Source organism: Myxine glutinosa, chromosome 12, assembly GCF_964187855.1.
Source record: "Myxine glutinosa chromosome 12, kmMyxGlut1.1, whole genome shotgun sequence".
Classification (NCBI taxonomy): domain Eukaryota; kingdom Metazoa; phylum Chordata; class Myxini; order Myxiniformes; family Myxinidae; genus Myxine; species Myxine glutinosa.
Window position 1 is genome coordinate 110,804,242 of NC_136272.1, and position 15,925 is coordinate 110,820,166.

General features: G+C 42.3%; 1 protein-coding gene across 1 annotated transcript in view; it reads right to left on the reverse strand.

Annotated features, from left to right (window-relative positions):
* Window positions 1–5,777: 5,777 nt before the first annotated feature.
* The window catches only part of LOC137437222 (uncharacterized), a 175,290-nt gene continuing 165,142 nt past the window's right edge, over window positions 5,778–15,925 (reverse strand). Inside the window, exon 3 of the mRNA XM_078766291.1 lies at window positions 5,778–8,244. Within this exon, the coding sequence (XP_078622417.1) occupies window positions 7,688–8,244 (557 nt within the window). The 3' untranslated portion in view covers window positions 5,778–7,687. The remainder of the gene's footprint in view (window positions 8,245–15,925) is intronic.

A 15,925-nucleotide genomic window follows, 5' to 3' on the forward strand; every position in this document is an offset into this window, starting at 1 on the left:
AAAGAATTCTGCATGGAGGAGTGGGCAAAAATTTCTCCCAGTCGATGTCAGAGATTGGTAGGCAGTTATAAGAAACGCCTACTTGAGGTTGTTTCTGCCAAAGGGGGCAATACCACCGATTAGAGCCAAGGGTGTACTTACTTTTTCCACATGCGAAATTTGCATTTATGTTTATTTGAATTATACAATGGACAACAAAATGTAAATGTTTCATGATATCTGTTATATTATATCACCTTTATCCATCAATATTGTTGAAATGAAGATGAAATAGCTGTATGTTGAAATATGTTGAAAAAGTCAAAACTTTACGTGAGGTGGTACTTACTTTTTCATGTGACTGTACATGTATATATATATATATATATATATATTCACATGGTGTTATGACCACTCACCTCGAAGGTGTTTAGCCTGGGTTTGAATCCCGACCAAGCTAAAAACTGTGTCATCCCGGTGTTTCGCAGGCAGGGTGATTCATCAATGTGTGTGCTGTCCCTCGGATGGAAGTTAAACTGGGCGTTCTGTCTGTTGGAATTGGGTGATGGGTGTTAAAGATCCCCATGGTGTCCTTCACGAAGATTAGGTGAGATATCACCGGCAGCATGGCCAAACAACTTCCTGCTGCTTGGAAGGCAGTGGCAACCCACCCTGTATAAATAACCCTTGCCAAGAAACAGCTTCGGCAGCACCGACACTCTGTAACAGAGGTAACAGAGTATATGGTATATCAGAATATAAATTATATATACATAGTGCTGTACTCTTTTTACAGTGTTGGTACAGAGTGCAGTTTATTGGCAACAGTTATACTGAGTGGTTTGCCATTGCTTTCCCAGCGTTGTTTTTCTGTGCTCTATCGTGTGCTGCTGTGTGTCAAGCAAGGAAGCAGCACATGTCATTTTTAATGATTCTTAAGAATTTTTTAAAAAATTTTTTATGTCTTCTTATGATTCGGCTTGGGTTTGAAACACAGACCTCCCAGATTCAGTGCGGATGCTTTAACCATTACACCTCTGAGCTGGTAACACAAACTGACACCCACACACCCACACCTCCCCCTCCCACCCCCCCTCCCCCCACACATACACACACACACACACACACCAACCCCCCCCCCCCCACCTACACACACCCCCCCCCCCCCCCCCCACACACACAGTTCTGCATTCCTGATGAACACACCTCTGGGTGACAGTTTGTAACACTCAGTGGGCAGAGCTCTGATAGGCTGATCAGGTCGAGTGAAAAACCATTCTTTAATCACCTAAATTGGTCAATTTAGTACCTAATTGCATGGCAGAAATTTACATGAACATGGTTACAAAAGCAATCTCCTAAAATGCAGACCTATAAGCTTACCTTCAATCATCAGCAAGGTCATGGAATCCATTATAGCAGTCCACATCAAATCCTTATTTTTCTGCAACGGTCTGATCTTAGACCATCAGTTCGGATTCAGACCAGGTCACTCTACCCCTGGACATGTGCTATTACTCTTCCAACAATATATGGAGGCCCTCAATCTCAAAGATGAGATCAGAGCCCTCTCTGTGGACACATCTTGATCATTTGATACAGTCTGACATCACGCCTTGCTCTTCAAACTCTCTGCCTATGGCATCGAAGGCCAACTCCACTCTCGAGTTACTGACTTCCGCCACTCTCATAGTCAATGTGTGGCTCTTCTCTCCCTGTCAAGGTTGGAGTGTCCCAAAGCAATTTTTTGGATTATCTCCCTGTCAAGCATTTTGGAATTTTTGGAATTTTTTTTGGACTTTTTGAAATCTTCATTAACGACCTTTCTGACTCTAATCATCGCTGCCATCATCAAGTTGGGCTCCAAAATACGGGAACATGATAAATAAGAAGAATCCCCACCCCCAAGAGGAATCAAACCCGTTGGTAGAATGTTGATAGCAGCAGGACAGGATAAGCAAGGTTCAGAAACACCATGTTAACAGAGAGGTGACCATTATCAGTCAAAGCTTCTTGCACAAATGTTGTGGTGGCGAAGGCAATTAGACACTGGCAGGGAAGACCCGAGGGCATCAATAGGGCATAGAGTGGCATAGTGGGTCCAGGGTGCCCAAGGCACATAAGCCATCGTAGTGGTCGTATAGTCTCGTAGATAGAGGTGAAGCAACCTTGAGGGTACCAACGATAGACAAAACCCCAGAGCAGGTATCTGTAGGAGAGCACTGAGGGCATTATCAAGTATGTAAATTGGAGCAGTCGACGTGCAGACTCTAATGGAGATGGAAATGTCATGCCCTTTGAGTCGCATGCTGGAGTTGAGCCCCATGCAGGATTGAGTTGTGCATCACTACGCTCCAAGACTATAAGATGAACGAATTCCATAAGTTGAATGTGATTTATCTCCCCTTGATCGCTCCATCTTGAATCCACAACAACTCAACTCTCCCACGTCTCATACGAGAATTCTCTTGTCTCTCCTCTCTAGTTTAATCGTACCGCCACGACGCGCCACTATTCAACGCTCTTCAAACTCCCAAATGTCACCGACACATCTCTCAACAACGAATTCCTGATGGGCAACAGTGAACTAAAGTTCTACATTCCTGATGGGCAACAGTGAACTAAAGTTCTACATTCCTGATGGGCAACAGTAAACTAAAGTTCTACATTCCCGATGGACAACAGTGAAATAAAGTTCTACATTCCTGATGGGCAACAGTGAACTAAAGTTCTACATTCCTGATGGGCAACAGTGAACTAAAGTTCAACATTCCTGATGGGCAACAGTGAACTAAAGTTATACATTCCTGATGGACAACAGTGAAAAAGAGTTATACATTCATGATGGGCAACAGTGAACTAGACTTACACATTCATGATGGACAAGAGTGAACCAGAGTTATACGTTTATAATGAGAAACAGTGAACTAGAGTTATATATTCATGATGGGCAACAGTGAACTAGAGTTATACATTCATGATGTGCAACAGTGAACGAGAGCTCTACATTCATGATGGGCAACAGTGAACTAGAGTTCTACATTCATGATGTGCAACAGTGAACGAGAGCTCCACAATCCTGTTGGACAACAGTGAACTAGAGTTATACATTCAAGATGGGCAACAGTGAACTAGAGTTACACATTCATGATGGACAACAGTGAACTCGAGTTATACGTTTATAATGAGAAACAGTGAACTAGAGTTATACATTCATGATGGGCAACAGTGAACTAGAGTTCTCCATTCCTGATGGGCAACAGTGAACGAGAGCTCTACATTCCTGATGGACAACACTGAACTAGAGTTATACATTCATGATGGGCAACAGTGAACTGGAGTTGTACATTCATGATGGACAACAGTGAACTAGAGTTATACGTTTATAATGAGAAACAGTGAACTAGAGTTATACATTAATGAAGGGCAACAGTGAACTCGAGTTCTGCATTGCTGATGGGCAACATTGAACCAGAGTTTTACATTCAAGATGGGCAACAGTGAACTCGAGTTATGCATTCCTGATGGACAATAGTTAACTGGAGTTCGACATTCCTGATGGACAACAGTGAACTGGAGTTCCACATTCATGATGGACAACAGTGAACTGGAGTTCTACATTCATGATGGGCAACAGTGAACTCGAGTTCTACATTAATGATGGACAACAGTGAACTAAAGTTCTACATTCATGATGGACAACAGTGAACTAGAGTTCTACATTCATGATGGATAACAGTGAACTAAAGTTCTACATTCATGATGGACAACAGTGAACTAGAGTTCTACATTCATGATGGACAACAGTGAACTAGAGTTCTACATTCATGATGGGCTACTGTGAACTAGAGTTCTACATTCATGATGGGCAACAGTGAACTGGAGTTATACATTCCTGAATGACAACAGTGAACTCAAATACGTTCTCCATTCAATATGGGCAACAGTGAACTAGAGCTCTACATTCCTGATGGACAACAGTGAACGAGGGTTCTACATTCATGATGGACAACAGTGAACTAGAGTTATACATTTATGATGGACAACAGTGAACTAGAGTTATACATTCATGATGGGCAACAGTGAACTAGAGTTCTACATTCATGATGGGCAACAGTGAACTAGAGTTACACATTCATGATGGACAACAGTGAGCTAGAGTTATACATTTATGATGGACAACAGTGAACGAGAGTTCTACATTCATGATGGACAACAGTGAACTAAAGTTCTACATTCATGATGGACAGCAGTGAACTGGAGTTATACATTCATGATGGGCAACAGTGAACTAGAGTTCTACATTCATGATGGGCAACAGTGAACTAGAGTTCTACATTCATGATGGGCAACAGTGAACTATAGTTCTACATTCCTGATGGACAACAGTGAACTAGAGTTATACATTCATGATGGGCAACAGTGAACTGGAGTTACACATTCATGATGGACAACAGTGAACTAGAGTTATACATTTATAATGGGAAACGGTGAGCTGGAGTTATACATTCCTGATGGACAACAGTGAACTGGAGTTCTACATTTATAATGGGAAACAGTGAAATGGAGTTAAACAGTGAACTATAACGAGAACTATAGTGTGAACATTCATGATTGGCAACAATAAACTAGAGTTCTACATTCATGATGGACAACAGTGAACTAGATTTATACATTCATGATGGACAACAGTGAACTAGAGATATACATTCAAGATGGACAACAGTGAACTATAGTTCTGCATTCATGATGGACAACAGTGAACTAAAGTTCTACATTCATGATGGACAACAGTGAACTGGAGTTCTACATTCATGATGGACAACAGTGAACTAGAGTTCTACATTCATGATGGACAACAGTGAACTCGAGTTATACATTCATGATGGGCAACAGTGAACTAGAGTTCTACATTCATGATGGGCAACAGTGAAGTGGAGTTACACATTCATGATGGACAACAGTGAACTAGAGTTATACATTTATAATGGGAAACGGTGAGCTGGAGATCTACATTCCTGATGGACAACAGTGAACTGGAGTTCTACATTTATAATGGGAAACAGTGAACTGGAGTTAAACTGTGAACTATAACTAGAACTATAGTGTGAACATTCATGATGGGCAACAATAAACTAGAGTTATACATTCATGATGGACAACAGTGAACTAGATTTATACATTCATGATGGACAACAGTGAACTAGAGATATACATTCAAGATGGACAACAGTGAACTATAGTTCTGCATTCATGATGGGCAACAGTGAACTAGAGCTCTACATTCCTGATGGACAACAGTGAACTAGATTTCTACATTCATGATGGGCAACAGTGAACTAAAGCTCTACATTCCTGATGGACAACAGTGAACTATAGTTATACATTTATGATGGACAACAGTGAACTATAGTTATACATTTATGATGGACAACAGCGAACTGGAGTTATACATTCACGATGGACAACAGTGAACTAAGAGCTAAGAGTTTTACGATGATGTGATGAAGCCATTATGGAAAGTAATTTGTTGGTTTTGTCCTGAAAATACAGGTAGTTCTACAAGACAATACATCTGAGCACACGGCGATGTCTGTGCATCATTGTCTGAGCAAACACAAAACTCCAATTGTCTCTCACCTACCTTCGTCACCATATCTTGCTCTTTCCGAAACTCTTTTCCATTGTCAAACAACTGGAATGGCAAATGATACAATTTACTGAAAGTAGACAACCTCATCAAAATAGTCCAGGACTTTTTGATAATGTCTGGTATGACAAAGACACTGCAGTCCAAGCATATCCAAAGCTATGTTTATTGAGTAATCTGGGATCGTGAACACGTCGAGGTTTTGCCATGATACATATGTACATCATACTGTCGTGGGGACCGATGCATTGTGGGTTATCCACATACACCCACATTTCAAGCTCTTTTCAAGCATCAGGGCAAACGACTCGTCACAACAAACATCAGACCACCCCCATGATAACCTCAAGCACACCTACTCCTCTTTCAACTCCTCGTTATCATTCCAAAGGTTCAGCCCAAACATTCGGAGTGAAGCAATGAGAAAGATGTTGGAATGTTCACTGATGGTTCTCGAGGAAACGCCACATCAAACTTTGCTCAGCTAGCAATTCCTTTGCTACATAATTGTTCTTCATCGTGAAGAGAAAAAAATGAGAAGATTTGTGTTTAATGGACGAGAATGTGTTGAATTAAGTACAACATACGTTGAGGTTGTGCTGGAGGAATATTGCGCTCCGAAGAGATTTCTTTCTTCCTAATAGGCGACATCCTGCGGGGTTCGTGGCAATGCTGCCGTCTCTGAGGTGTCCCACGCCCAGCATGGCAGGAACCAATTAAGCACAGGGGAAGGAGAGGGTGGCAACTGGCGATGGCCCACAATGGTGTGGGATTGCCGATGCAGATGGTGCAAGTTATGAAGGATAAAGAGGCCGTGGCAGAAACAATAAAAGAGCGGGCGGTGCGAAACTAGTTCTTGGGAAAGAAATCTCCTTTTTTTTTGAACTCTTCCCTCTAAAGTCTCAGGCCTAGTCAAAAAACAATCCGGGGTGACATTTGTTCGAACGATATTGAAGTTTGCCAATTTCAACTCCTCGTGGAAGTCAATCCACTCCCACGCCCCGTGCCATTGTGTACGCACGGAGTCATCGGTTTCTCGGAAAGGCACCAGACAACTTCATACAAAAGCAAAAGCCCAGGAACGTATATATACATCTCACTCTGAAAACACACTGGCATCGGAATAAAACAAAATATTGCATCCAGTCGAGCTCGATCACTTATGTACACAAAAGTTACACCGTCGGCCATGTCACGTGAAAACACTGCACATGTCTGGTATGAGATTAAGCCAGTCACTTTTTGGTAAGCTAGACATTGGGGGAATAACACCACGCTATGAAAGGGTCCAGCATTTAGTCTACTGCACCACATTGAAATAAGCAGTGCTCGCCGTCGAATGCTGAAAAATAGGGTGGCCGATATTACATCACCAGAAGTGAATAAGGAGACCCCGAGGAGAATCAGGCACATCATGACATCAACATCATGGAAACACAGCCTTAATTGTTTGGTTTCCATTGATTAGAACTCAGTCTCTCCTCCCCAACCCCATGTCAACTTATCCCAACCTTTATTTTACCCTTTTCCATCTCCACATATTCCACTGTGGCTGTAACCCTATGTGTTCGTATTGCTAGAACAGCACACACTGGACTCCTCAAGGGTATCTCCACCTTTTGGATGACCCAATTTGCTTTCCTATGTGCATAATTAGCTTCGGAGCTGACCTTTTCAACAGAGCTTTTGCCTACAAACACTGCCATTGCTTGCAGAACGATTACAAAGCCTAATTCAAAGTCGAGTGCAACAACCAAACTTTGTTCAAAAACATTTCCGTGAGCCGCTTGATTTTTGCTCATCCGCACGAACTTTATACGAATGCAAGAAACGATGTCCACTTGACCACAACAATACTGCACAGCGATGGATATGTTACCTCAAGTGTGATCCTGTCCCATTCCATAAAACATGGGACGGGGAGGAGAAACGGGATGAGCATTGGGAGAGTGGTTGTGAAAGCGAGAAAACCTACGTGCCACAAAAGAGCGAGTGTGCGAAGGCTGGATGGGGTGCACAGTTTGCTACAGATTCACAACCACAGCAATCTACATGACCTCACAAATAGAGTTCCTTGTTGTAGTCTGGGCTTCCTAGAGGATGCGGAGTCTGTCGAAAATGTTGTGAACGTGGCCCGAGCGTCGTGGCCTCCGTTTCGTTAAGGAAATCTCCGTGGTGTCGGTAATTGTTGCTGTAGAAGGCGTTGTAGTAGGAATTGGCTTGCCGACTTGTGCTGCCTGCAGCGTTGGATGCGCTACCGAGCTTGCAAACAGAAGCAGTGGGACTATTTACATTTGAGCATGGAGACACCGAGGGTTCAACAGAGTCGGCGGGGGCTGCGGTGGGTGACTGTGTGGAGACCGCACCGTTTGGGACTAGATCGCGTCGGTCCCATTCCGGATGTGAGAAGCCGAGCGGGGACGAATCGTTAGGTGCCCGGTCGCCTTGTGGCATCCAGCAGTTGTCTGAATGGCCGTACATTTGGCATTCGGTTGTGCAGGTGGAGGGTATGGCTCCACACGATGTAGGTGGAGTCGGTGCAGCTGTGGACAGCGCTACATCCGGTAGGTCTGACACGAGGGAAGCGGCGGCAGGCATTGTCGATGCAATGGGGGCTGCAGGAGAAGGGAAGGAAGAACAAGCAGTCGTAAGTGTGCACTGCATTACACGCTATTGCCAATGATATTGCAACACCTTCAGACATCATACAACATCACTTGCGAGATGAAATTATGTCAATCAAGTATGTGGAAGATGTTCAAATGTGAGAAAAACACATGATTCCAAAACACAGTAAGTGACAAATCATTGTGCCCTGACAAGTACGTTTTGGCGACGTGAGAAAAGTGATATAGCTGCTACGATTGATGTCAAAGTCAGCAGAGACAATGAACAGGATGGTGCAGAGGTAGCACACTCACCTTTGAGCTGTCTAGTCTGGGTTTCGATGCCAGGCCTGACTTTCAACGGTGGGATTGGTGCTTCACAGGTAGGGGGTACCATGAGGAATCCCTCGGATGGATGCTAACTCGGGTGTCTCATGTTGCTAGTATTGGTGGGTGGACATTAAAGATCCCAGTGTCTTTTGTGAGGAGTCAGCGAGTTGTCACCAGGACCCTGAACAAATTACCAATCCCTGCCTAAAACTGCAGGTAGCAAGCGGCCAGGTCTTCTTGGATATCCCTTGACACGACCTTACAATGCTTGTTATCTCATAGTGTGGTTGCTGTCTGGGCAGCAGCTCCTACACCATAAACAAATTCACATTCACAGGTCGCTCGCAAGCCACGTGGGAACGACAGTCTTTGCTTACGAAGGGCAACGATGGACGATGGCAGTAGTAGACCATTGCTGATGAAAGGTAGTTGCGTGGGAGTAGCAAATTTGAATAAATAACACAAATACAGCAATTGAAAACCCGAGTGGAAGAGGTAGTTACGTCACAAAACATCTCCATTCAAAATTATTTACAGACATTGATTGTTAACCATACATACTGTCCTTGTTGTAACTCACTTTGCCCAAGAATGTGTCTTTAAGTACTTCTTCACTCTGGTCTTCAATTGCTGTATTTTTCAATACTTCAATAATGGTTTTTTTGGTCTTCAATAACGATTGAAAAAAATTGGTGCTTTTAAAAACAAGTCTCATTTTACATATAACTATGCTTCGCCAATATTTGGACATCAAAAGACAGAAATTGTAGGGGAGATTAGGGAAAAGTGGGACGCAATGTCGGTTCTATCCGACCTATCAGTGGTGGAGCTGTGGCCTAATTGTGAGAGGTGTTTTCCTGCATGGTTGTTGGGGCTTGTAAAACTCGTTTCAGATGTAGGTCAGCACCTCATATGTCCAAAGATGGTGATATCCCACTTCTGCCCACGCCCTCTTCTTCCCAATCTCTTCCATACCGACAGCACGGTTTTTCACAGTTTATTATTATTATTATTATTATTATAATTATTATTATTATTATTATTACCTCTGCCACCAAAGGTGGATGGAGGTTATGTTTTCACCCCTGTCTGTTTGTCAGTTTGTTTGTTTGTTTGTGAACAAAATATCTCAAAAGGTTGTGGACGGATTCGGACGAAATTTGGCAGAGATGTAGCGTATGTCACAAAGACGAAATTATCAGATTTTGGTGAATATCCGGATTCGGATCCGGCTACTAGAATTTTTAAAGTGATTCTTCACTGAGATATGGCCAAAAACGATATCTAGCAGGATATCTCAAAAAGTTGTGGATGGATTCGGACGAAATTTGGCAGAGATGTAGCGTATGTCACAAAGACGAAATTATTAGATCTTGATGAATATCCGGATTCGGATCCAGCTACTAGAATTTTTAAAGTGATTCTTCACTGAGATATGGCCAAAAACGATATCTAGCAGGATATCTTAAAAAGTTGTGGACGGATTCGGACGAAATTTGGCAGAGATGTAGCGTATGTCACAAAGACGAAATTATTAGATTTTGATGAATATCCGGATTCGGATCCGGCTACTAGAATTCTAAAAGTGATTCTTCACTGAGATATGGCCAAAAACGATATCTAGCAGGATATCTCAAAAAGTTGTGGACGGATTCGGACGAAATTTGGCAGAGATGTAGCATATGTCACAAAGACGAAATTATTAGATTTTGGTGAATATCCGGATTCGGATCCGGCTACTAGAATTTTTAAAGTGATTCTTCACTGAGATATGGCCAAAAACCATATCTAGCAGGATATCTCAAAAAGTTGTGGACGGATTCAGACGAAATTTGGCAGAGATGTAGCGTATGTCACAAAGACGAAATTATTAGATTTTGGTTAATATCCGGATTCGGATCTGGCTACTAGAATTTTTAAAGTGATTCTTCTCTGAGATATGGCCAAAAACGATATCTAGCAGGATATCTCAAAAAGTTGTGGACGGATTCGGACGAAATTTGGCAGAGATGTAGCGTATGTCACAAAGACGAAATTATTAGATTTTGGTGAATATCCGGATTCGGATCCGGCTACTAGAATTTTAAAAGTGATTCTTCACTGAGATATGGCCAAAAACGATATCTAGCAGGATATCTCAAAACGTTGTGGACGGATTTGGACGAAACTTGATGGACCGGTTGGGTGTCTGGTCTGACAAGGACAAATAGATTCGATTTTGGTGAATATCTAAATATGCATTCGGATATGAGAATTATTTAATTTTGTTAAATGATTCTTCACCATTGGGAGATATAGCTAAAAACTATACATTGTGGGATATCTCAAAAAGTTGTGGATGGATTTGGACGAAACGTGGTGGACAGGTTGTGTGTGTGACAAGGAAGAATCGATTCGATTTTGGTGAAGATCGGAATATGGATTCGGATATGAGAATTATTTAATTTTTAAAGTGATATTTCACCATCGAGTGATAGGGCTAAACGATATGTAGCAGGATATCTCAAAAAGTTCTGGACGGATGATTTTGATTTAATGTGATTCTGTATTGTGATTTTCTGGTCTACTCTGGGATACAAAACGTAAACTGTTCACCTGGCGGAGGTATGCTCTCTACTGAGTGCCGTTCTAGCTATTATTATTAACCACAGGGGGAAGAGTCGAGGACAAAACCAAGAGGGGCCTCCTGGGGTAAAAAGCAAAGAAAGAATATGGGGGAAAAAATCCTACTTTCTATACTATAAGAGAGCCGTTTGTCTGTCTGTGTGTTTATGTGTGTGTGTGTCGCCATTTTTCTCAGAGATGGCTGAGATATTCATAAAACTTCTAGAGGTTCGTCAGTGAGTGCCAGGGAGTGAGTGTTTTAGGCAAAAAAAAAAAAAAAAAAAAATTGAAAAAAAAGTTAATTTTTTGGGGATTGTTTAAAAATCACTTTGTACTGCCTGAGCTGTTGTAGCTATATGAAAGGAATGGATCTTAGTCAAACTTTCAGAGGTTCATCAGTGAGTGCCGGGGAGTGTTTTCGGCAAATAAAATATATATATTTGAAAAAAAAGTTTTTCTTTTTTCTTCTTTTAAAATCGCTTTATAGTACCCTGAGGCGTTGTAACTATATGGAAAGTAATACTAAATTATCCCCAAAGTGTGTGTGTAGTCATATTAAATATACATGTTCCTTATTGAGCAGTGTTTTACTAGACTGCAAGTAGTGTCGGAAGGACAGTGTTTTAGGCATGCACAAAAAATTGATTTCAAATTTGATCAAAAATTTGATGAAATTTTTTTTTTGATTTCTTCAAAATGCCAACAGGATTAGAACATCACCGGGCAATGCCGGATACTCCTGCTAGTATAAAATAAGGCAATTTACGTGTCTATTAAATAAGGTACGTGTGTGTGTGTGTGTGTGTGTGTGTGTGTGTGTGTGTGTGTGTGTGTGTGTGTGTGTGTGTGTGTACACATCTGAAAATCATATAAAAAAACAGGGCTGGCCCGATCTCTACCAAATTTTGCATACATGTCGATCAGGTCATGCGCACAAAGAAAGAGGTCCCACGCCCAACCTCGCGGAGTAGGAGTCGGAGGGGAGTGGCGAGACGACTTGCAGATGCTCTAAATGTTAGCAGGTTCTTCTAGTGTAATGAAAGAACGAAGGTGTGGAAATGTTATGTGTGCTCGCGCAGGATTCTGCACATTCCGACAATTAAAATGTCGCAATGGAAAATGAAATGCGACCGAACAACCGAACCGAAAGAGTTGTGAATTTGTAGTCAAGCAAAGTACAACAGCTTGACAGCCTCCCCACTCAAGTGGGAATCTCTGCAGGAATGAGGCTGCAGAGGTCATGGATCATTTATGGTGCGATCACGAGTTGCTCGGTAATGTTGTAAAATATCGCACGACGCCATCGAGTATGCGAGCAGAGAGGGAGACCTGCGAGCACCGAATATAAATGGCTGCACACATCAGGAAATGCATACAGGTGAACAAACAGCGTGTTATTTACACATCTTGTACAATGTTCCTCTGTTGTCGGAGTGCAACGCTTCTTGTAGCCAAGCGAGATAAGAGAAGGATACCGGAGGAAATAAAAAGCGACAGAGTTGGGAAGAGAATCCAATAGGAGGAAAGGGATGAGATAATAAAATAAATACAACAGCACGTACAATTGGGGGTCAAGGTGCATGATCAAATATTACACGTCGAATATTGTGTGTATATGTGTGTGAGTATGACAGTGTGTATGTGTGTGAGAATGAGAGTGTGTGTATGTGTGTGAGTATGAGAGTGTGTGTATGTGTGTGAGTATGAGAGTGTGTGTATGTGTGTGAGTATGAGAGTGTGTGTATGTGTGTGAGTATGAAAGTGTGTGCATGTGAGTGTGAGTAAGAGAGTGTGTGCGTGTCGTTGGTTGGTATCTCCAAATGCGGGTTTCAGAAGGTGGAACGGAGTCCACCCAGGTCTCAATGTACTCACCTGGGGGTGTGTGTGTGTGTGTGTGTGTGTGTGTATGTGTGTATGCACATGTGTGTACATATGTGTGTATGCATGTTTGTATGTGTGTGTATATGTGGGTGTATGTGTGTGTATGTGTTTGTATGTGTGTTTATGTATGTATGTGAATGTATGTGTGTGTGTATATGTGTGTTTGTGTATGTATATGTGTGTGTATATGTGTATGTGTTTGTGTATGTATGCATGTGTGTGTATGTATGCATGTGAGTGTGTGTGTGTATATAAGTGTGTGTGTGTGTGTGTGTGTGTGTGTGTGCAATGTGCATATGTATGCATGTGTGTGCATGTGTGTGTATCTGTCTGTTTGTGTGTGTATGTATGCATGTGAGTGTGTGTGGGTATATAAGTATGAGTGTGTGTGTGTGCATATGTGCGTGCATATGTGTGTATGTGTGTGTATGTGTATGTATATGTGTGCGTATGTGTGTGCATGTGTTTGTGTGTATATGTGTTTATGTATATATGCATGTGTGTGCGTGTGTGTATATAAGTATGGGTGTGTGTATGTGCATGTGTGTGTGTGTATTCATACGTTGCGTGCTTATACTCGTGTTTGTACATAGGTAGTTAATTAATTGATCAATTGACAAATTGATGAGCCGCGCTTATAAACCTCACTTCATCAGCGTTGATCGTTTACATATAACACCATGTCAATGAACACTTGTATGAAACTATTCCCAAGCTACTAAAATCAAGAAATACAAGTCAGCCGAAAGCATTTAATATCTCGCCAATAAAAGCAATTTCCCAAATGAATTACAGTGACAAAGAACATCATTAAAGGTGTAATTGCAAGACAAATGAGTAATTTAGGTGTAAGCTAAGGCGCGACTCTTCACCATGCACAACTTAGAAGCAGCACACGGAGGGAGCAATCACCAAATAAGTATACTCACATATCGTCCCCAACGAGCAAATTGTGCTTCTCAACAGGCAGATATATACAGGGTGAGTCAAAAGTAGCGCCCGATTTCTGTATACCGTATATATATATATATATTTCTGTCAGTTGATTGTTTGTTTGACATTTGTATTACAATGTACAAGAAGGTATAAATAAATGAATGACATGTTTATATAACCATTTATTCTTTTAAAAATTATTACGGAAGTGTACCAAGCTGTTTTACTTGCAATTTTCAAAGTGCCCTCCCTCGTGATCGATGCACAATTGCAGCCGAGCAGGCACAGAGTGGCACAAACGCTTGCAGAGTTCGATATCAATTTTCTCAAACTTTGCAGTGATTTGAGCCTTCAATTCCTGAATGGTACGAGGCTTTTCACGATAAACAAGGTCTTTCATGAGCCCCCAAAGAAAGAAATCTGGAGGTGTAAGGTCTGGGGAGTGTGCTGGCCACTCGATCGGACTGCTGCGACCCTCATGAACAAAAATAAATAAATTAAGAAAATTAATAATCTGCAAGACAATTACAGACTTGGCATTTAATATGGAATTCTTTTTTTTTCTTGACTTGGGTTTACTTTCTGAACTCCGTATATCAATCTGGTGAGTTTATTGTACCCTTCGGTGATGTCTTTGTTGAAAGAACCATGTCACTGATTGTCTTTCGCAGCAAGAAGTCAACAACAGGATTATATCACAGGTGGCGTGACAAAATGTAAGGACAGGTACATTTGACGATTGGCTTCACAATCGGGTATATAAGGGTTGTTGCATTCTGTATTAGTGGAAAACAACTGCTGCACATCTACAAAAGTTATTGCCGCTTCCTCTGGAGATGGTCTGTCAACTTGATAATGCTGTTTGTCATGGAGTGGTGGCTTTACGAAATTCTGGCATGAAACGGCGTGCTATTGCTCGGCAGTATGGCATCACTCAAGGTCAGGTGTCAAAGATCCTGAAACGAAATGCTCAGAGGGGTGACCCTACTCCAATACCGAGGCCAGGAGGTCCACGCAGAACCACAAGGAGAGATGATCGCCAGCTGCACCGGTTCGTCTGCAATGGCCGTACCAAGTCAGCTAATCGGCTTCGGGCTGAGTGTCAGTAACTGACAAATGTGCCTGTATCCAGAAGGCTAGTCAACCAACAACTGGTTCAAGCAGGCTATCGTGCCAGGCGTCCCCTGAGAAAGCCACGCCCGACCAGACAACACAGCCAGCGCCGTTTGCTGTGGGCCAGAGAGCACCGTCAATGGCAGCCAGGACACTGGAATCACGTGACCTTCAGTGACGATTCCAGATTTCTGGTCTATCGTCAAGATGGCCACGTCCGAGTGCGCAGACAATTGCATGAAGCCCACAACGAAGATTGTATAGTGCCAAGAGTCCAAGCTGGAGGTGGTGGGCTGACCGTTTGGGCTGCTTTTCATGCAGGGGGCAAAACTGACCTGGTTGTTCTGAATGGAAACCTGAACCAGTTCAAGTACAGGGTCATTCTGGAAGAAACATTGCTTCCATTTGTTCGTGCAGCCTTTCGAGGAAACTTTGTCTTCCAAGATGACAATGCACAGCCTCATCGTGCTCACATGATCCAACACTTTCTTGCTGACCGTGGTGCAGAGCATATGGAGTGACCTGCCATGTCCCCGGATATGAATCCGATAGAGAACTTGTGGGCAGAATTAATGCGTCAAATCGACAACTTGGACCAGCAGCCTACCTCTGTGCGTGAATTGCAGCAGACTATTGGCACTGCATGGCAAGCGATTCCTGTCCAAACCTTGGCAAATCTCATGAACAGCATGCCTCGACGTGTACGTGCTCTCCTGAATGCTCGTAGGGGTTACACGAAGTACTGAACTGTAATTTTACTGTCCGTAATCCCAGTCATAATTTAGCTTTTGTTTTTGTGGAAATTTTTTTTGGCTAATGTGCAAAA